We start from the raw sequence: 21,358 nt of genomic DNA, 5'->3' as shown, positions 1-21,358 counted from the left end.
ACACAGGAAGCTACACAGACACAACAAGTTCACCTCCAGACTCAGCTGGCGTAAAGCAGTGTCATTCTGCTGAGGTCAGTGGTGCCCCAGGCACTTACCCCATCACAGCTCCATGGACTTCAAGGGAACTAGGCCGATCTACCCCTGCTGAGGATCTGGCCCCACTGAACTTATTAGACGCAATGTGGCTGGGGCGAAAGCTGCCTGACTGCAGTGGACCCAAAGAAGACTCTGTGTGGCTCAAAAGCTTGTCTCTTTCACCAACAGACATTGGTCCAATAACAGATATGACCTCGCCCACCTTGTCTCTCCAATATCCCGGGACCAACATGGCTACAACTACACTGCATGATTACAGTGGCGACATTCAAAATTCTCAGCCCATAAGAAGGCTCCTGTTCTGGGAGATTGTGTGTTTGATTTTTCTACATTCGTTTTAAGTCAGATTTATGCTAAATGACAAATAAGCAGAGTAGAAGGGATAAAAATGCAATGCCGTTTGTCTTGGGCCAATGGATCCGAAGAGAGGCTGATGCAGCCATCAAGTTCAGAGCCCCATGTGGTGGTTGTCTGATAACCTAGATAGGCTGGAAACATAACAAGCTAGATTGCTTCCGCAGTCCCACCCATTTTCTAAATAATACCACCGTATGTTACATCCCTATAGGACCCTCTATCTCAAAGGGCTTCCCATGCTGCACACAGACAGCACCTCTGAAATGCACCACCTCTAGGGCAGACTGCATCAGCACTTTGCACAGCGAGAGGGATGGGGAGGTAACATTTTATCCAAAGGCTCCATCTTAGGCCAGGACATCTTGGTGCATGCTACAGAGACTGACACTTAGTTTTAAGATCTTCCCTAAACTGCACAAAACTCAGTTATGTATGAGAAGGATGAATGGCTGAGCTGACCCAGCCAGCGTTGAACCTGTAGTTCTAGACCGGGGTGGGCAAACTTTTTGGCCTGAGGGCCACATTGGGGTTGCAAAACTGTATGGAGGGCCGGGTAGGGAAGGCTGTGCCTCCCCAAACAGCCTGGCCCCCACCCCCTATCCACCCCCTCCCACTTCCCGCCCCCTGACTGCCCCCCTCAGAACCTCTGACCCATCTAACCCCCCCTGCTCCTTGTCCCCTGACCGCCCCATCCTGGGACCCCCACCCCCTATCCAACCCCCCCTGCTCCCTGACTGCCCCGACCCCTATCCACACCCCCGCCCCCTGACAGGCCCCAGGACTCCCACACTTATCCAACCCCCCCCCCGTTCCCCGTCCCCTGACTGCCCCCCCCCGAACCTCCGCCCCATCCAACCACCCCCTGCTCCCTGTCCCCTGATCGCCCCCCCAGAACCTCCGCCCCCTGCTCCCTGTCCCCTGACTGTTCCCTGGAACCCCCTGCCCCAGCCCCCTTACCATGCCGCTCAGAGCAGCATGTCTAGCAGTCACGCCGCCCAGCCGGAGCCAGATGCGCTGGCGTGCTGCCCTGCAGGAGCACGCAGCCCCACCGCCCAGAGCGCTCCCCACGCGGCGGTGTAGCTGCGGGGGAGGGGGGACAGCCTCCCCGGCCGGGAGCTCAAGGACTGGGCAGGTCAGTCCCGCGGGCCGTATGTGGCCTACGGGCCGTAGTTTGCCAACCTCTGGTCTAGACATTACCGACCTGGGGCTTACCCTGCTAAGCCACCCTCTGGAGGGAACAGTTGCGTTAATGCACGTTCACGTACTGCCCAGCCCCACCAAAGTGTGCCCTACTGCCTAAGCACAGAAGCATCTCCGTTCAGATATAAATCTGCAGTTCTGGAACCGTAACAATCCATTTGTCCTGAAGGGACTCGGTGTCAGTGGCATCTCCTAACCAGGCTAGGAAGCGCCCAGTACTCTGAATACGAGATAACTACCTTCATCACAACAGGTTAGAAAAGATACCAGTCATTATTTACTCTGTGGGGGTGGGGGTGAGAGAGACACATCCTCTGCATGTGTGTATACCTATACTGGTGGATCCCCCAGGAGATGTATACAGCAAGCCAAAGTAACTGCATGACCTTATGATTGTAACCCTGGCCCTCCTTTTCCCCACCCCAGCTGCTTGTATCATCTGCTGTGCTGTAACTACCATTAGACTGGGAGGTATTAAGGGAAGGGAACATAGCTGTTTCATTTGTCTGCAGGGCCTATGGCACACTGTGGTCAATTACTAAATAAATAAATAATAAGGGGATGTCCTGCCTTGCAGGCTGAAACCGATCACAAACACTGAATTCTTGTTAAACACCCTTCTTGGAGAGAAGGCAGAATTTTAAACACTCAGGGTAAAATCCTGGCTCCACTGAAATCTATGGGAGTTTTTCCATTGACTTCAATGGTGCCAGGATTTCACCCCAGGACTCTCTCTCTCTCTCCATTATCTCCCTCCTAGGAACATAGTTTGTTGTACAGGGGCACGTTACACATGTAATTTAGCTCACTCACATGAGCCTTATAAAGCTCTCTTGCTCACTGCTACAGCCCTCTACAGAAGCTCAGCTCTTCCCTACAGGAACAGAGGCAAGGGGCTCTTCCCCATAACTGAGTGAGCGACCCTTCTATTTTGAAACACCTGGAGAGTGGAGAGTTAACTGCCATTCACTATACCAGGGGTGGCCAACCTGAGCCTGAGAAGGAGCCAAAATTTACCAGTGTACATTGCCAAAGAGCCACAGTAATACATCAGCAGCCCCCCATCAGTTCCCCTCTCAGTGCCTCCTGCCTACTGGCAGCCCCACCAATCAGCACCTCCCCCTCCCTCCCTGCACCTCCCGACAAGCTGTTTCATGGCATGTAGGAAGCTCTGGGGGAGACCAGGATCAGGGGAGGGAGCGGGAAGGGGTGGAGTGGGGGCAGGGCCTGTGGCAGAGCCAGGGGTTGAGCAGTGAGCACCCCCCAGCACACTGTAAAGTTGGTGCCTGTAGCTCCAGCCCCAGAGTCGGTGCCTAGACAAGGAGCCGCATATTAACTTCTGAAGAGCCGCATGTGGCTCCGGAGCCACAGATTGGCCACCCCTGCACTATACCTACATGGAACAAAGCTTTCGTGGCAGCACTGTACACAGGGACCGAGATGCTCTCAGATTTAGGGTAGAAGAACATATCCAACATGAGACCTTGTCAGTTTCTCTTTCATACTTTCAAATACAGACTCAGCCCATCTATAGTGATGGTCATATTCCAAGCACTTCACAACCATCTAGTTAATTAATCATCACTAGAGCTTTGGGACATGGTGAAGTATTATCCCCATTTACTTACAGGGAATCTGAGGCATGAAGTAACACCTGGGGATATTCCCTCTAGATTCCAGCTGCGGAAGCCAGAAGCTTCCAGTTCCCAGCTGAGGGCTCAGACACCCCTCCCACTCCTGTACAGAGCTCTAGAGAGAAATCACTTGCCATTGTTGCTGGGAAACTTGGGAATGACGGGCTGCATTTCTCAAGTATGCTGCCTGTGTTTGGCCTCAAGAGTCTTTTCACTACTGATGTAGGAAATATTTATTTTCTCCCCCAACCTGTTCCCAAGCACTGCTTGGTTTTGCTAATTTTGTTCTATTGATCTAAGACAAGATCAGCTCAGCCCAGCACAGATAAATGGAAAGAAACTATCATAGAAGCAGCCGCATTATGGAAAGGAAAGCTACTGCAGCATAATGCAGCCAGTGGAGACACTTCTCCAGGCATCCCAAGGGATGGGCAAACGCATCGGCAGGTGGCTGAGTCACTCAATGGGACTGAGACATCCTGAGCTTTGCAGCAGAAGCCCAGACATGGGATAGTCCCTGACAGGCAATGACTTCGCAGGTTCAGTTCTACTGGAGCACTCTCCTCTCTCCGCTTCTAAAGAAGTTAAACTGACACAATTTTGTTCAGGATTTTCTTGTTCTCATGCAAAAACAGCTGGTAATTGATTATGTGCATTAGAGTAGCACCTTCAGGCCCCAGCTGAGAGCAGTACCCCTCTGTGCTAGAAGCCGTACACACGCACAGTAAAAAACAATCCCTGCCCCCAAAGAGCTAACAATCTCAATGGACAAGAGAGACACAGAGTGGGAGAAAGGGAGTATTATTTTCCCAGTTATAGAGGTGAGAGAGCAGAGGGGCAACAACACGCCCAAGGTAATGCAGTGAGTCTGTGGCAGAACTGGGAACTGTACTCTGTTCTTCTGAATCCCCACACAGTGTCTTAACCACAAGGCCACCCTTGCGCTCTCAAATGCCCAGGAAGGCCTAGGCTGCTACACACGTGGTTTGTTAGTGAACTGCTGGGGCAGTAACAAGAGGAGAAAAGCACAGCTCCTTTTTTCCGTAGGTCCCACAAAAATGGCGGCGATTTATTTGGAGTAGGGCATTTCCACCCTTCCTCATTACTTTGGCTACAGCAAAATGGTGGTGGCAGATAGACATTCTTGGACCTTCCCCACCAGGTGGTTATAACTAGGCTGGGCAGGATTAGATTGAAATCATCAGTAGTTGGTAAACATCGACTTTCCCTGATACACAGAAATAGGGTGACCGTATTTTCCCAAAGGGAAAATGGGACACCTCACAGGGCCAGCCCGAGGCCCCCTGCCCCCACGCGAGCCTCCCCCCCAGCCCTCCCTGCCACCCATGTGGGGCCGGCCTGAGGCCCCCCTCCCCCTCCTGAACCCCGTTGCCACATGCCCGCGGGGCTGGCCGGAATCCCCCTGCCACCCACCCTAGCCCAGCCCAAGGCTTCCCTCTCCCCTCTACGCGCGAGACCAGCCTGAGCCCCACCACTGCCCACCCAGGCCCAGCCCAAGCCGCTCTCCTGAGCCCTCCCTCTTGTGCGGGCTCGCATTGCTGCTCGCCTCCCTCTCTCCCGCGTGTTCCTCCACTCCCTGATAGGGGTTGCACCCACTTTTTTGGCAAAACTGTGCAAGATGATCAGTTGGCAAGAGCAAATAGAACAAATGTCCAGTTTTGCCAAAAACGTCGGGATGGCCAGGACAGGGCTAAAAAAGGGGACTGTCCTGGCCAAAATGGGACATGTGGCCACCCTACACAGAAATCAATGAACAAAATATCCATCGACAGCAGCCAGCGAGCGCAGCCTCCCTTGCATTTGGCACCGACCGGGATCTGGTATCCAGGCCCCGTGGCCACACAGGGGGCCCTCTGCGGCCCCACTGTCACGGCCTTATTAATTCATTAAACAGTTAGGAGTGCAGGGTTGTCCCTGGGCCAGAGCCGCTCAGTGATGGGGTGGTCTCCCTCATGGCCAGGGACTTCTCCTCCTCCTCACAGTCCTAGGCAGCCCTGCTGTCCTGGCCCGCATCCATACAAAGAGCCCCCCATAGTCCTGCTGTGAAACTGTGAAAATATATTAACACTGTTTATTTATAACCTTTTCTTCCAGTTATTATGACTGATCTTAACTGTGGAATTTACTAAATAATAAAACTCAAATTCTGCTGAGCCCAGAGTTCCACTACCCTCAGCACAAGATGAAATTACTTTGTCTCAAACCCTGGAGTGAGTTGTCAGCAGAGATGGTTCATGTGGGCACTACCCGCTCTCTCTAGGAACATCTCCCAAATGCAAGTGTGCGTCTGCATCCAGCATCAGGTGAAAGACCAAGTAGTTGCTTTAGTCCCTGGGAAAGCCCTGGGTCTGTTGCAGGGTGTTTACTTTTGTAATAGCGTCACACAAGGGTTAGATGGAGGAATTGGACTCAGGACACCTCCCCGCCCTGGCACACATTCGCAGCCTAGTTCTCCGCTATCCTGCATTTCCTGCATTCATTTACACTCGTGCACAGTGAGTATAAAATGCAGCCACCCCACTCACACGCATGGGAGTGTTTTACATCCACTTTGCACAGTTGAAAGGGGCAACACAAGGCACAGGGGCCTGGAGAATCAGGCCCAGGATGTCTCTTTGGAATCTTTATTGACACACCCCTCACATTCTCCCAAGTGCTTCCTAGGGAGGCCCATGGCAGTTGTCAAGACAGGCAATGGATGACTCAAAGCAGAGGCAGGAGCATACTTGGAAGGAAATGGACCAATGGCTGGAGTGGAGATCCAACACCCACCAAGGCTGTTCCTAAGCCAGACTCCTTTGGAGAGCAAAGGGGGAACAAACGATTTCCATTTGGTGTCAGTTTTCTGACACGGTACTTTAAATATAGATCAACTGATAGGAGAACACACACAAGCAAACAAAACCCCATGACTGTAGAAGAGATCGAGTGGGGAGTGTTAGCCAGGACGTATCTCCTTCAAAGGGGGCATGTCTCTGACTGGCAGATTCTGTACAACAGCCTCCCAGCTGGGTGTGTGACAGGCACCAGAGGGGGTCAGGAGGGTCTCAAGTTGTCCCCAACCAGAAAGAGGGCAGGAGGGTCTCAAGTTGTCCCCAACCAGAAAGAGGGCAGCCATGACACAGTGAAGGGAAATGGAGTATTCAGGGCTCCAGCCAACTTTGGTCCTGCTGCTGTCCAGCTTCCATTTCAAGCTTTACCCCAAACAGATCCAAGGGTTTGCCCAACGAATGTTATTTACCAGGGTAGCAGGGTCAGGAAAGGGTCACTTGCTGATAATCAGTTAGGACAGCAGCACAATGACTGGCGGAGGGAAGCATCTACTAGCGATGTCCCCTCCCCCTCCAATCCAAAAACGCTGTGTAGAATGGAATAGCTGAGGGAGCAAGGCCCAAGGGCATTAAGAGAGGAGGGAGGTGTGGGCACAGGGAGCTGAGGAGGGAAACGGATCTGGAATTAAGGCTAAAACTTACAATGACAACCAGCTATTGTCTCTGCCTGGCTATTATCTAGGTTCTTTAAAGCAGTGTGAAACACAGAACGAAAACGAACTGAGAAATCACAAGGATAATTCTGATCCCAGGTACTGATGGTGGAGGAAGAGAAGGAGAAGGAACTTGACTTTCCTCAGTTGAGTCGCTGCTCTCAGATGCTCCCCTCTATCATCTGCACCATTAGCAGCCCCATGGAAACTCAATGACATGGACTAAGAAACATATGAGAGGCTCAGACCCCAGCCAGAGTTAATCGGCCTGATGTGTGCTCATTGTTAGAGATTATCTGACCCCTGTTCCTTCCCCCTACGAGATTCCTCGCCTCCCCCCCGCTCTATTCCCCCCCCTTGCTGTGTCGCTCTCATTTACTAGTGGAACATTTTAAATTGAATGCTGGATTAGGAAGCCTAGGGGAGCTATCATTTCTAATTAGGGTTTCGGAAAACAGCTTGAAGGCTCGCATGCCTCTGGCACAGTCCAAGGGGTGAGCACACAGGTGCCTTACCAAGGGCTCCTTCTAGCACACTTATCTTCCCTGGGCCCCAGTATGTTTTCTGGGCTACTAGGATGTATATATGTGTGTGGGGAGGCCAGGGTGGTGGTGGTAGTTTAATGACCCATCATGGGAACAATTCTCCATTGACTGGAAAAGGATGGGCAAGATGTGGCCTAACAGGTCTTTGTAGTTGGAGAGTTTTTGCCGGGAGGTTATAGAGGATGCAGGATCTCTATGGGAAGGGGTAAGTCTGTACCACCATGCTCCTTCCCCACCCCAGAGCCACCAAACCAAGCAAGACGGGGGGCTCTTGCACTAAGACGACCTTGGAATGCTGGGAGGGATGGGGAGGGCGCACCGCAGTTAGCACAGAAGTGCACACCAGATGGTTTTGCTGTTTCAGGGAGGATGCAGGAGAGAATCTAGGCCTACACGTGGTAACTGGTTCTGCTCAGGCAGTGCTGGAAATTGCCTCCCCTTGGGCAGAGGCTACCTCGCCTCAGAACCACGTGGCCCTGATCTTGGGGTCTGATTTTCAGAGCTGCTGAGCACCCCCACCCCCAGCTCCCATTCACCTCAACTGGTTGCAATTTTCAATCAGCAATACAGACACACAGCACTTCTGAAAAACCAGGTCCTTAACACGGACCAACTATGAAAGGTAGGGCATGCGCCCATCATCAGCATGTGTCACGACGCTAGGAGGATCCAGATGCTGAGCAGACCATTGCCCAATGCCTCCTCACACATGCAGTGAAAACTGATCCCATCCACCAGCACTGAACAAACCCAACTCGCCTCCCTCCCCCACCCCATTCATTCCAGGATCCAGATCAGGATTACTCTCCTTGTTTTCAAATCCTCACAGACCTGGTTTCCTTCCCCTTCCTGGTCCTTCCATTCTTCTAGTAGCTGCCTTCTGCACCTCCCGCTGTCTGGGAAAAACCTACGGATCCTTCTGCTCCACCACCATTCCAGGGCAATTCCACTATCAGCTGAAACATCTCTCTTTGCCCTTGTCTCTTATTTTTCCTCCCAGTTTACTGCATAATGCCTCAAAGTGTTATAGGATCTGAGGTGTACCAAATAAAGCTGCATTATTGGCTCCAACAGCACAGCTGTTGCAGAGCCAGAGCTCCTTGACCAGAGCACAGAGGAACAGGTTTCTAAGAAACATGCTAGAGGCCCCATCAGCCCAGTCAGCCAAATGGTGTTTACACTGATTTTGCCAGAACTAAGCTTAAACACAGCAATTAAATTCAGTTCCAGCCCGTGCGTACAAAGGGTCTCCCAGGACTTCCTTCTGTTATATGGTGCACTGTGTTGATCCCCTCTACTATATTTATATCCAAGCCACAGGATCCAATTTCAACAGTTTCATGCTGTAGTTTAGTCAGGACCTCATGCATATTCCTTAACTGGGCTCAACCTCTGGACATGTTCAAGGGTTCAGTGTGGCTTTGTGACACCATTTAAAACACTGTTCGTTCCACGCTAGACTACAAAATTGAAAGGAGCAAAGAAAGACAGTAGTGTAACCAGGCTTGGTTGTAACTGTCATGTTGAGGGAGAGCTCTAATATCTTTCTCTCTCACACACACACAAGATCTCTCTCCCCCCATCAAGAAATCCATGCCTGAATCCTGCCAACAACCGGGTTTAACCAGGGACGTGAACAGCACGGGTCTCATCCTAGCTAAGCAGGGCACAACTGCCTTGCCAGCATCCCTGCCCCTATAAACAAATGGCTGCATGTGTTTGCTTTGCCTCCGTTGTGCCTCTGCCCAGGCTGCACTCGTGCGGGTGACAAATAGCTTGTCTCCATTCTTTTGGGATTACGTGTTTAAATAACCAATGAGAACTGGCAGCAAATTCACACGGTCGCCAGCAGCAGAACTCAGTGCACCTTCACCCTTCACCCCCTTACACTGTACTCTGCAGTCTAGCCTGCTTTGTTGCTACCATTGGCTTATTTTACCCACAATACTCTAGAGCTGCTTCCCACTCTGAGCAGAGGGGAAACTTTTATGTGTTCTGATCTGTAGCCTGTCGCCTGGAGCTTCCCTTCGAGGTCTTCATGTAATTATTTCAATCCCTGATGCCTATAATTAAGTGAACATTTCCTTATGTTACTGAAGAGGCAAAGGAAAAATTGACTGCAGGGAATTTTCATCCATCCTGATTTATGCTCCCTAGGCGTGGGTTCATTTATACAGTACTAACGAGGAATTGTCTAAGCGGACAGACGGAGGGGAAAGAATTATCTAATAGAGCCTGGCACTCACACAGCCACATGCAGACAGACACCTGGGGTGATATGGGGAGGAGGAGGGAGATGTTTTTCTCTTAACCTCATAAATTTACTATTCATGAAAGCAAAGGGCTTAGATAACTGGCTAGAGCCAGGCAATGCTCAGGCAAATGGCATGCTGATTACCGGCCAGATCTGACAGTGGACCTCAATTCTGACTTGCCACCACCCCAGAGCTTGGCCAGTGTCCCTTAAACACAATCTGCAGCAGCTAGTGTTTCAGTCCTGGGTCTCAAGCTGAAGCTCCATCAATACACCTCATTCCTGTCCTGCAGCCTCCCGTTCTATTCCAGTTTTGGGGCTCCCCTGCTACACCTCATTTCTGTCCTGCAGCACCCCCAGTTGTCCCAGACCTGAACTTCTCCTCAGCTGGGACTGCCAATCATGAAAACCTATGTGCAGGTTTTGCAATGTAGACTCACTGCAGAGTCCTCATTCTTCACTTGTAATCTCTACACTAGGTAAGAATCCAGGTCTCCAGAGGCAGCTAGCTAATGAGTTCACTCACTGGCCCCCCACAACACCAGTTTCACTAGCCTAAGGATTCAGCTGGTAATAAGTTGGGCCCTTCTCGGCGTCTCCTCCCACCCCCATATTATCTAGGTGCTGTTAGAGGGAAACAATCGGGAGACTTCTAAGGAACAAACCCCTTTTTGTCGCTGTCAGATGGAGGATCACGGTAAAGGTACAAAGCCGCATCTCAGCAGAGAGAGAGGCCCTTCCAGAAGTTGGAAGGAAACTTGGAAGGTTTCGCCAGTCTAGGCATCTCCACCTGATATTGGTATAATGTAGCCCAACTCCTGTAGCTCCCAGATGACGTTTAATGCCACCTCCCAAGTGCCTGTCTGTGTAATTAATGTAGCTTTAAAATAATAATTGTGAAGTTAGTGTTGGTGAAAGTTGCTGGCTTTACAGCCCAGAAGACAGCTTCGATGCATAGACCAGTTACAGCCTGGGAAGCAGCAGAGCGACTGTCCCACATACTATTGCTCCCTTCCAGGGACCTCCCCACCTCACCCTCCAAGGATGAGGGGGTCATTGTCTCCATCCTCATTCACTGCTGGAGTCTCCTGCAGAGATGCATAACAGGGAGGTCCCAGCTGTGGTGGCTTTCTATGCTGTAGAGAACTTTTCACTAGGAGATGGGCTGAGACCTTATCCTGTAACAGTTGGATGACCCCAGTGGAAAGAGGGGTAGACACTGGATCCCTCCTCCTCCTAACAAAGACGCACTCTGGTGGCATAATTTAAACCACATTTGGTTTCTGAGTTCCCCACCCCACCATATAACCTCACTGGTGGGCCCCTCTTTCCCCATTTTGCCCCCACTATCATATCACCAATTTGGGAAGGGGACATGTACCCAAAAGGGTACATAATCACTTCTGGACCACCATGAGTAGAGCTCCATAAACTGAGGTGGGCTGCATAGTCAGCCAACAAGCAAAGAATTGACCATTTACCCCTATCCCCACATCAGAGCTCTGCCGATTTAAGATGCTAAGCATACTAGGGATACCCCTGAATCTCTGGTGGTGCAGTGCTCCACTCGCTCCGTGATGCACTCTGAGCTGTATTTGCAAATCAGAGTGCCAGCACACAGAGGTAAACAGCTGAATCAGAAATCAGAGACGCAGAAGAACTGTTAGGTTGCAATTTGTCAATCTCCCTTCACACAGCGCGGGAAGGTTCCTTACAGCACATTCTTATATGACTGGTGCAGCTTGGTTTGAAATGTATTAGGTGATGGGAGGTTCACCCACTATGGGGGCAGGAAGAAACCACAAGTATTTGCAGTTGGGACACCGTTGATGATTCAGCACCATGGTGGGAGTTGGTACTAGACCCCTAAATAGGCCTTCTGATCCTTCCTGTCCTATAACGTCTCACTTCATTATTTAAAAAAATATATTATTTCTGTTACGGTAGTGCCAAGAGACCTCAATCAGGGGTCCAGGACTCATTGTGCTAGGCACTGCACACCAAGAATCAAAAGAAAGTTCCTGCCCCAAAGCACTTACAATTGATACCTCTCCTTTGGCTGTTTTGGGGGTGTGCCCTTGACTGACATCAGGAAGTGGGATATTACTGACCCCACAGCACATTCTCTAGTGCAAACGAGCTACCTCTTTATGAAACTGGCCCTTCATTACACTCAGGGAGAGAAGCTCCCAGATCCAGCATAAGATGCCTTCAAACCTGGCTACTATCAAATGATCCCAGACAAAGAAGGCTTACACTTCTAATGCTCCATTTCAAAGTTCTGTTTTCACAGCACTACCCCAAAATTCAAACTACTTTTCTTTTAAAAGGCAAAACTCTCTTTCCCAGAGTTCTTTGAGAGAGGCCCCTTGTTTGAAAACATCTCCAAGCAGATTATATAAAAAAAGCAGCACAGACCTCATAACTAGTCTAAGTATAATTACTTATGTGCTTAATCGGCTTTAATAAATGCCCCACCCCTTCTCCAAATTTCAAGATTAGGATCTTTGGGGCCGGTGAACTTGTTTCCTTTTTTTTTTTTTTTTTGGCAACTTCATAGTGGTTAGTAAACTGAAAAAGCCCATAAATAAAGATATTTTTTGTGCAGCACAAGATAGGGGCATCTCTACAGCCCCCTTGGGAAAAACAACAGCATGCAAGAATCCCAGCTCAAAGAATGGCATGCAGAAAGCATGCTACATTCAGAGCTATTTCCATCCTCTCCATAATAACACCGCCTTGTTTACTTCAGTTGGACAAGTGCTTATTGTAGCATACACCTTCCCTGCCCAAAGACATTTTTAGCAGCCTTAACACACATTCTTCTTCCTAAGAAATAAACTTTTAGAACATACACATAGCAAATGATTCCCCGCTCCCCAAAAATCCTCACACTACATAATAATAATAAAATGATTCTTACAACTATCATGGAGTGGACATGCACCCTTCATAAATTCAAATGAAGGAAAAAGTATAGAAACGAAACTTGGGTCACAAAATCTAGACTTGAAAGACTGAGCGTAATCTTATATCCCTAAAAATAGTGGTTTAAGGAGGGGAGAAGCTGCCCAGCCAAGATCTCAAAGCTGCACAGAAGTAAAGAGCACATTGCTGTGAATTTTAGCACATAACCCAAACTCTAGGGAAAGATACAGAAGAGGGGGGTTACTCACTAATAACAAGTCATGTTCCCTTCTGGGGAGCTACCTAGCTCGTTAGAGGTGAAGGACCGGCAGATCAGAGTGGTTTTGGTTTCTTTTCTCCCCATCTCTTCACACTCACACCCAGCGAGTTATTGCTTTATTTAATAATTCAGTAACAGAAGAGACAAGAGAGAGGAGGTCCCATTTACTTGGCCAGGTGCTGGGCACCAGAGCCAGTTTGGTCCCTATGGTCTATTCCCCAGGACTTGGCTCCCTGGTGATAGAGAAGTGCTAGTTAGTCCACCCCGCTGGTCCCCAGACAGGATCGACCCCACTAGTCTATTCCTAGGGCTTTGTCCAAGCTGCTTTAATTTAGCAAGACTTCTGCAACTGACAGAACGCTGCTGGGATTGCAGCAGCTTCTCCCCCCCCCCCCCCCGATTTCATTAGCTCTCCCGCAAAGAAATCACTTTAAAATCAAAGCAACAAAGGCACTCACCCCAGGCCAGCAGCACCGCCAGGGCCTGGTGCAGTCGCAGCTTCATGGTGCTGTCCGTTTCACTTCTTCACTTGGACCTGGATTCTGCAGCTGCCCGCGGGGCTCTGCCCCTCCCGGACACAGCAACCACCTCTCTCCCCTGCAGGTCCGCCTCAGACTGCATCTCCCCACCACCAGCAGCTGAGCTGCAACTTCCCCCCAACCCCCTCCTCCCGCTGGGCTCCACTTGCGAGTGTCAGGCTCCCTAGGGTAGGGGATCTGGAGGGGGTGGGGTGGGGAGCTGCTCAATGGTCAATCCGTGCACAAAGGGAGCTCGCCCAAAGCCGGGCAAGAGCAGCCGCCGCCTCAGCATCCGCCCTGCCAGACGCAGCCCGGGTCTGGTGCTTGCATAAAATCAGCCAAATCTCCCAAACCCACGGCGTGGTGCGTCCTCCTTCCCGGGGCAAGGGGGGGCCGGGGCAAAGAGGGCTTGCCCGCGGCGTGGGCACCGCTACTGCCTTGCGCCTAGCGGCCGGCTGCAGCGGCTTTGCTCTGTCTCCCGCCGCCTCCCAGGGCAAACCTCCACCCCGCCTCCACGGCTGCGGCGGCGGCTGCTCGGGATGCCGCGGGTTCCCAAGCCGGGGAATTACAATTCATCCCTCTCCAGCGCTGCGCCGGGGCTGCATGCCGGCCCCTGCCCGGGACCAGCTTCCCCCGGGTCCTAGAGAGAGGCCCGGCCAGCGCCCTGCTGAGGGCGCTCACGAGCAACCCGCCTGCGGGCCCGGCTCCGTGGGAGGCAGGAGCGCTGGCGGGCGGGAGGGGAGTTCACCCTCCTTCCCTGCGGCGTGCGTTCCAATGAGAAGCTCTCTGGCAGAAGCGCCCCCAGACCGCCGCGAAGAGGCTGCCTGCTGGGGAACGCCTCTTGCCCTTTGTGCACACGAAAGGCTGTTTTTGGGAGAAGGGCGGTGCTTTTAACAGCACAGGAGAGAGCTACAGCTATCATCATCTAGCTCTCAGATAGCACTTGTCACTGGCAGCAGGTACAAAAGCCGGCACGCTCCAGAGCAGGGGGGTTTGAGCCACTCAGTACAGAGACAGGGCCCTAGCTACAGCCTTCAGATTCCCCTGAGTAAAACCATCAGATCTGGGCCCAGCGCTGCATAGAAGCAGAGCTGGTGGAAATTTTCCAAAGGAGACATTTCCCCCAGGGAAACAAGAGCCTGTCCTCAAAGCAGACATTATTCGCTTTCCCCACCCAAGAAAGTAGCAGCTGTAGATGTAGATCATATCAAACCAACATTTTTCACATGGAAACTCTTAGTCCAGAGATTCTCAAACTGTGGTCCGAGCTCCATTCAGGTGGTCCGCAGACAGTTCCCTTTAAGGTGCGCACCTGAGCGGCCGCACACAAGAGAATGAAAGGCCACCCACCTAATTAGTGGAGCCATGTGCCTGGACCCTGGAGAAGATGCACAGGTAAAGTGAGGTGGTGGCCAGGGGGGGAATAGGGGGTAGGTGGGAGGGGGCAGTGGGGTGAGAAGAGGGGGTGGGGGGAATTTGGGACGTGCAGGGCTGCAGCAGCCAGAGAAAGTGGTGACTTTCCCCAGCTCCAGGACTGTGGCTGCCGGGGAGAGACCCCGCTCCTTCCCAGCCCCAGCTCAGGGGCTGCTGCATCAGGGGAGAGAGGGCACATCCATTGCATTAGAAAGGTAAGACTACTGATATTAAAATATGAGTTGTGTGCTTTTATTTGTAGAACAAAAAAAATGTTAATTATTAATTTTTTTTATATAGTGCTTTTATCCAAAGCACTTTACAATAGTTAGCTAATGGTACAAACAACATTCGGAAAGATCATTAAGTGGTCCACCGAGACTCTCAGCAGTTTACAAGTGGTCCACAAAAAAAAGTTTGAGAACCACTGTATTAGACATATTTTGTTTACCTAAAATTCAAGGAACAATACCGGCCAGCCACTGTTTAGATAAAAATGTCTAGAGGAGACATGGTAGAAAGTGTCACCAAGGGCAGGCCCCATTATGTACCCTGCAAACTTAAAACAATTTCAACATTTTTTCTCAATTTTCCAACTAGCTCTGCTTAACAATTGAAGAGCTTTTGTATTATTAGGGGCCCTAGTTTGCCTTCCCAAAACACAACTACTCCAGTTATCCTCTCTCACCACTAGGACACCTCCCACATCTTATCCTATTCCCTACTCACCCTGCCTGTTACCTTCAACTCCTCATCCTCACTCTTTCCTCCTGACCTGTCTCTCTGCTCTCACTTCCTACTGCGCTCCCCTCGTTCCCTCTGTTCTGCTGTCTTCTCTTGCTTTTACTGTACCTTTGGCCAAGAGTAAGGGATGGTGCCCTCTCATGCTTTTCTCCTTCACCCCATCCTCTCTCTGCCTGCTTGAAATCTCTTAGTATCCACTATCCCAAGAAGAAATTTTCCAAAGCCTGCACCTGTGCTCTCTTACTAACACGGTCCCAGTTCTGCTAATCCAAAGCATTCAAAAATTATGGGTCAGGCCACCAAAGATCATGAGATTCATGATTTTTTTAAAGCCAGATTTTTTGTCTTCTGTTTTTGAGCCTTTACGAGGCATTCAGCTCATGTTTTTCTCCACACTGAGGCCCTGGTTCTCCACCAGGGGTACATGTACCATGGGGTTCACAGACATCTTCCAGGGGCTACTCAACTCATCTAGATCTGTGTTTCTCCACCTGTGGATTGCAGCCCCCAGGGGAGTCACAGCACAGGTTTAGCGGGATCACAAGTATTGGACTGGCATTAGGGGGTAGCAAGCAGGGCAGCTGCCCAGGGTCCCATATTACAGGGGGCCCCCACAAAGCTAAATTACATGCTTCAGCCCCACCAACTGGGGATCAGGCTTCAGACAAGGCTCACAAGTGAAAAACAGACTCAAGTATCACACTGAAATTTAAGTACAATATTTATATTCCAATCAAATATATTTTATAATTACATAGTAAAAATTAGAAAGTCAGCAATTTTTCAGTACTAGTGCGCTGTGACACTTTTGTATTTTTATGTCTGATTTTGTAAGCAAGTAGTTTTTAACAGAGGTGAAGCTTGGGGTACGTAAGACAAATCAGATTCCTGAAAGGAGTACAGTAGTCTGGAAAGGTTGAGAACCGCTGCTATGAGGGATAAAAACGTACTTTAAAAAAAAAATGAAAGTGGAGGTTCTTATAATCGCATGATTCTAGGAGCTAAGGCTTTAAGAAATTTAAAACAAAACATCAATAGCATGAGACTAACAATACAATCACAAGAGTTGGCAGATCTGCAGTCCCTTCACTATGGGGTGTCCCGTGCATGATGGGATATTTGTGTACCTGATTTCAGATGTAAGCTCCTGAAGACAGGCATCAGGTCACTTCTAAATCACTCTCTACAAACTATTCTCCATAATAAGTGAAATGCACTTTGAAGATTATGCCAAGGGCTGCTCAGGCTTTTAATTACCTAGTTTATAGATGTGGAAAACTAGCACAAAAACAAGGAAAGTGACCTGGTGAGTCAGTGGTAGATCGGGGAATGGTACACACAAGGTCCAATTCCTTGTTCCTAATCCCATCATTTTGAGAATGAAGCCAATGAATTAAGTGCACAGCACAGACATTTACAACTAGAGCCGATCAACATTTTCTATTCAATTCTGTGATTTTTCAACAAAAGGTTAAAGCTGACAAAAAAAAAAACAAACAAAGAAAAAACATTGGTTCTCTGTTTTTCACTGGAAAAAACATTTTAAAAAATCCAAAAAAATTGCAAACTTTTTTTTAAATGAAAATGTTTGGAATTTTTTTCACAAAACGTACTTACCAGCTTTTGACATGCTCTGTTTAGAACAACCAAGTGAGGTAATCTGACTTCATGTAGCAAAACCTGCAGCGCTCACTGTTAGTCAGGGTCAAATCGTGAACCAAGGCATTTTTAAAAGAATGGGTAGCCTTATTACTAACCCAAGATAATTCAGTTTCCCTCCTGTATGGGAGAGTTACAAGAGTTCACGCAATCCTTCAAACTACCTCCAAGAACCCCAGACTTTAGAGATCTGTTGGGTCCAGATTTTCACTCGTTCCACTGACAGTGATAGAAGAAAGCCCATAAATTCAGATCCAAGTCCTGATCTACATCCTTTTATGTTTTGGGGTCTCTGCCCTGGGCTTATAGGAATAACATGGGCAGAGGAAACTAATTGAGCAATACACATGCCTATTTAAAATTTCTAGTGACATGATACTCCCGCCTCTGGATGGGCTGAAAATTGCCCCTTATTTTGGCACTTGTGTGCTGGTCTCAGACTGAGCTGCGTAAAGGCAGCATAAGCGGGAAAAACACATTTTAAAACAGACGAATGAAATGACTGTGTCACCATTCATCACTAGCTTCAGTCAGCCAGGCCAACTCTGCCAATCTGGGGAAAATAGCTGTCAGCGGTAGGCAAATGCCAAGTCCCAAGATAGCATGCAGAGCCTACATCCAGCACCTGAGCCTTCTGATGCACACAACCGTAGACAAGTGTGGTTGACTGAACTTTGCTCTAAGAAGATTTAGACAATGCTACAAGTGAAGCTTGATATAATTTCTTATTTGATCTTCAGCTCCCTAGGTGGTTGATGTTCTAAAATTATGTTAATGGCTAGCAGTAGCGAAAGGAGTTTTGTGATTCAACTGTAGTGTTGTGGATCCTTTGTTTTATGGCAAAGTGAACTCCTAAATTGTGATGAAAATTGTTAATGGGAGCATCCAAATGTCCCCTCCCCTCCTTTTTTTTTTTTTTTTTTTAAATTAGTGTCTTTACCGGTCACTTTCTGCCCTTCACTTAGGTTGGAACCCTAAAATTGGTCAGGTCAATTCCACTTTTGTTTCTACTTTCAAGTTCCCTCTAATACAGGTGTGTTGAGGTTTACACCATGGCTGGGGAAAACTGAAGATTTTTTTTTTTTCACGCTTTAAGTTAAGCATATAGCCTTGTCCTTAAGAACATGCATAGTTTTACAGTTCCAAATTCAGGGTCAAGTTTTGGCCCAAGATATTTGCATAAACTTCCGTGGAAGTAGATAGAAGTAATGGGTGAATAGCTGAGGGAAGAATTTCATGACTTAGATCTGTTCAATAAAATATACTAAACAAATTCTAATCTCAATAAATGTTACTTGTTTTAAAATGTCAATTAAAAAATAATCTAAAATATGCTGGTAAGAGATTTTAGGGCCCAATAGAGAGATTAAGTGACCTTGCCGAGGTCACACAGGAAAGTTGTGGCAGACCTGAGAATTGAACCCAGTGTCCTGCAGCGTAATCTATTTCTTAAGCCACAAGACCTTCCTTTTTCTCATAATAGGAAGTGTTGAGGATTCATTTCTCTTTTGTCCCAGAACTACCCGCTCCTCTAAAGGAAAACATTAATCTTGCACTGTTGCAGCACGCAGAAGTTTACTTGAGCATGTCTCTTTCCAAAGAAAGAGATTTGTTTTGCTGACTCAGCCTTTTTAATGCTGGGATACTGTGAAACATTTTGTGACTTGTACTAAGCAGGGGCAGGTATTGGTTCTATTCTTACATCACTGTGGAAGTGAGGTTTGCATCTACTTCCCACAGATGCAGCTTCAACCCTTATTGGGGCTCATATAGAGGAGACATGTAATAACATCAAGTCTTCAAGATAAGTAGCATAGATGTTAAGGCCAGAAAGGACCATTAGGTCATCTAGGCTGACCTCGCTGTATAACACAGCCCTGAGAATTACACGCCTTTACCCCTGTATTTGATACACAGGTGCTTGGCTTCCTCTAGGACAGCAAGATGACTGTTGGAGCTTCAGCGCAGGAGAGTCAAAGCCACAGCCATCTAAGTGTGCTAACTGGAGTTACACTGGGGAACAACCTCAGCTGATTCACCACCGATTCACTGTAGCCCTGGGGAAATGCAGAGGGATGGGAACCAACTTCTGCTCAGCTATAACCCACGTTTGCCGTGGAAGATTTTGAATCATTGTCAGGCTAGAGGCAGTGTGTGTTCTAATCTTATCCTTGCTTTGTGAAAGCCTTTGCATTAGAGCTGTAGTTGCGAATGCTGGCTGTCATCTGTCATTTGACAATCATGCTAGAACATGTCCACTATCCAGCATGCAATTAGCTTTGAGAGAGGTTGGGTGGTAGTGCTTCGGGGCCATCGTGAAAGCAGAAGCTAACAGTGAGCTGCTAATCCTTTCTGTATATAACAGGGGTAACACTTCTAGTAGAGAGCTTACAGGACTGGAGCAGATACTGAGGTGCCATTAGTTTTATGGAACTATCCACAATACTTCTTCACCTATGAAATGAGCTGGTTACTTACAGCCATCTGCTCACCCAGACCCAGGGAGCATTCTCTGTGCCTGGAGAGTCAAGCTCACCCAGGTCTCCCCTAGGTGGGGCACGTGTGCATTGTTCTCCAAGCTAGATAGCTGTTTTTGTAAAGTGCATGCAGATGCATTGTTCCACCTCCAAGACACTGAACTTGCACACAAGGGGGGCAGCTTGTAATGGATCAGAGTCTGTGCAAACGCTCCCCTTTTCACTTATTGTGTTTTGAAGTCACACTGGAGGCCCTTCCAAAGCCAGCCAGACTCAGCATTCACAAGCAGCCAAAGGCCCAGCAGGGGACTTGGCAGATTATAGTGACACCACCTTGCCCATGTATTTCTTAGAAGCAATATCGAAGTAATTCTGCATTTCTCAGCTATCAGGGGATTTAAGTACAAATCCAAGCAGGGCAGCAGCCTCTCCCACCCCTTGCTACACGTAAGACCTGCAGGTTTTCAGAGGTGAACTCTCATGTAATGTTTTAACCATTACAGCTTGGAGCAGAGTGCCCAAACTTGGCTAAGCCCAGGGACTTTCAGGGAAGCCTATTAGGGAAGGCAACAGCTCACAGAGAAACACTCACTAGAAAGTACTCTGCTCCTCTCCGGAGCCCTGCAGTGCCATCCTTGCTGCATTCTACTGATGGACGCTTCCCGGCAAGGCAGCTTCTGAGTGAAGCAGCATCAGTTTTCACCCAGTGCAGTGTCCCAGCTCAGACCAGCCACCTGATGGTGCTGAGGGCCTGAGCTCACTCCAGGGACCCTGGATGCTGACGGTCTTAAGAGGAGGAATATGCCTTCAGGGCAGTGTTAGTGAGGAGAATTCAGTTCCTGTGGCACTCTGAGGAACCCCATCCCTACACCCACACACCTCTATTCTGTGAGGGATGGAAAATATTAAACGGTTAACCAATAAGTATTAGTCTTAGTCTTACCATTAATATATTGCAGTTAACATTTAAAACAAATTGGCAGCAACCCCAACCCCCCTGCTGTGTGGGGCTGGGTGGCAGCCCCAGACCCTAACCCCCATTGTGTTTACGATTAAACGGTTAACCAATTTTAATAGTTTAAACATGTCCTTTTAAAAACGATATTTACATCCCTAGTACTGATACACCCCACAGCGTGGGTACTTTCCAAAGGGGGTAAAATGCGTGTTCCTGGCCTGTGGGGTCTCCCACTAGTGACCCCAATGTCAGCTGTAGCAAGGGCCACAGATTCAAGAATTGTCCTGCACAGTCAGGCTGGACACTGCAACAAGGTGTGGGGTGAAGCCAAGAGCTACCTCTAAATTAAGACCTCATGGTGTGTGTAGCATTGGGGGCAGGGCTAGCAACCTCTCAAACTGAAGGTCCTTGACCTCTTCCAAGGGGGGGCATCTGCTGGCCTGAGTGACAGAGAGGAACGAATGGCTGAGCCAGCCACAGAATCCCCAGCTGCTCTCCCAGGCCATTTGTCCCTCACTCTGTCTTCCCCACCCCTCTGGCAGTAGCAGATGAGGTGTTCATAGCCCTGTACGCTAAAAATTAGAACAAGCTTTGGGTGCTACTGGGATGCTGTTCATGCTAAAAGGTTCTGTCCAGGTTACCGCCTTCAACCATGATTATGAAACGGGCTTTAAGTTCAGATCACCCCAGCTGGTTACAAGTTATACATTGTATCCACACCCCAGCTCTGCCATGACAACCACATGGGCACATCCACGCCTAGTGTACTAGTTAATTGTATTTGTATCTGTACATTCTGGAGGCAAAA

The 21,358-nt window shown here is 49.0% G+C and overlaps 1 protein-coding gene across 1 annotated transcript in view; it reads right to left on the bottom strand.

The window, feature by feature from the left end:
• PODXL2 (podocalyxin like 2) overlaps window positions 1-13,992 on the bottom strand; it is a 42,296-nt gene extending 28,304 nt beyond the window's left edge. The window contains exon 1 of the mRNA XM_074957644.1: window positions 13,240-13,992. Coding sequence (XP_074813745.1) covers window positions 13,240-13,285 — 46 coding nt within the window. The 5' untranslated portion in view covers window positions 13,286-13,992. The remainder of the gene's footprint in view (window positions 1-13,239) is intronic.
• Between the last annotated feature and the right edge of the window lie 7,366 nt (window positions 13,993-21,358).

Source organism: Natator depressus, chromosome 7, assembly GCF_965152275.1.
Source record: "Natator depressus isolate rNatDep1 chromosome 7, rNatDep2.hap1, whole genome shotgun sequence".
NCBI classification, from domain to species: Eukaryota; Metazoa; Chordata; order Testudines; family Cheloniidae; genus Natator; species Natator depressus.
The sequence above is the reverse complement of the archived record's forward strand: the minus strand, read 5'-3'. Positions and strand labels throughout refer to the sequence as shown.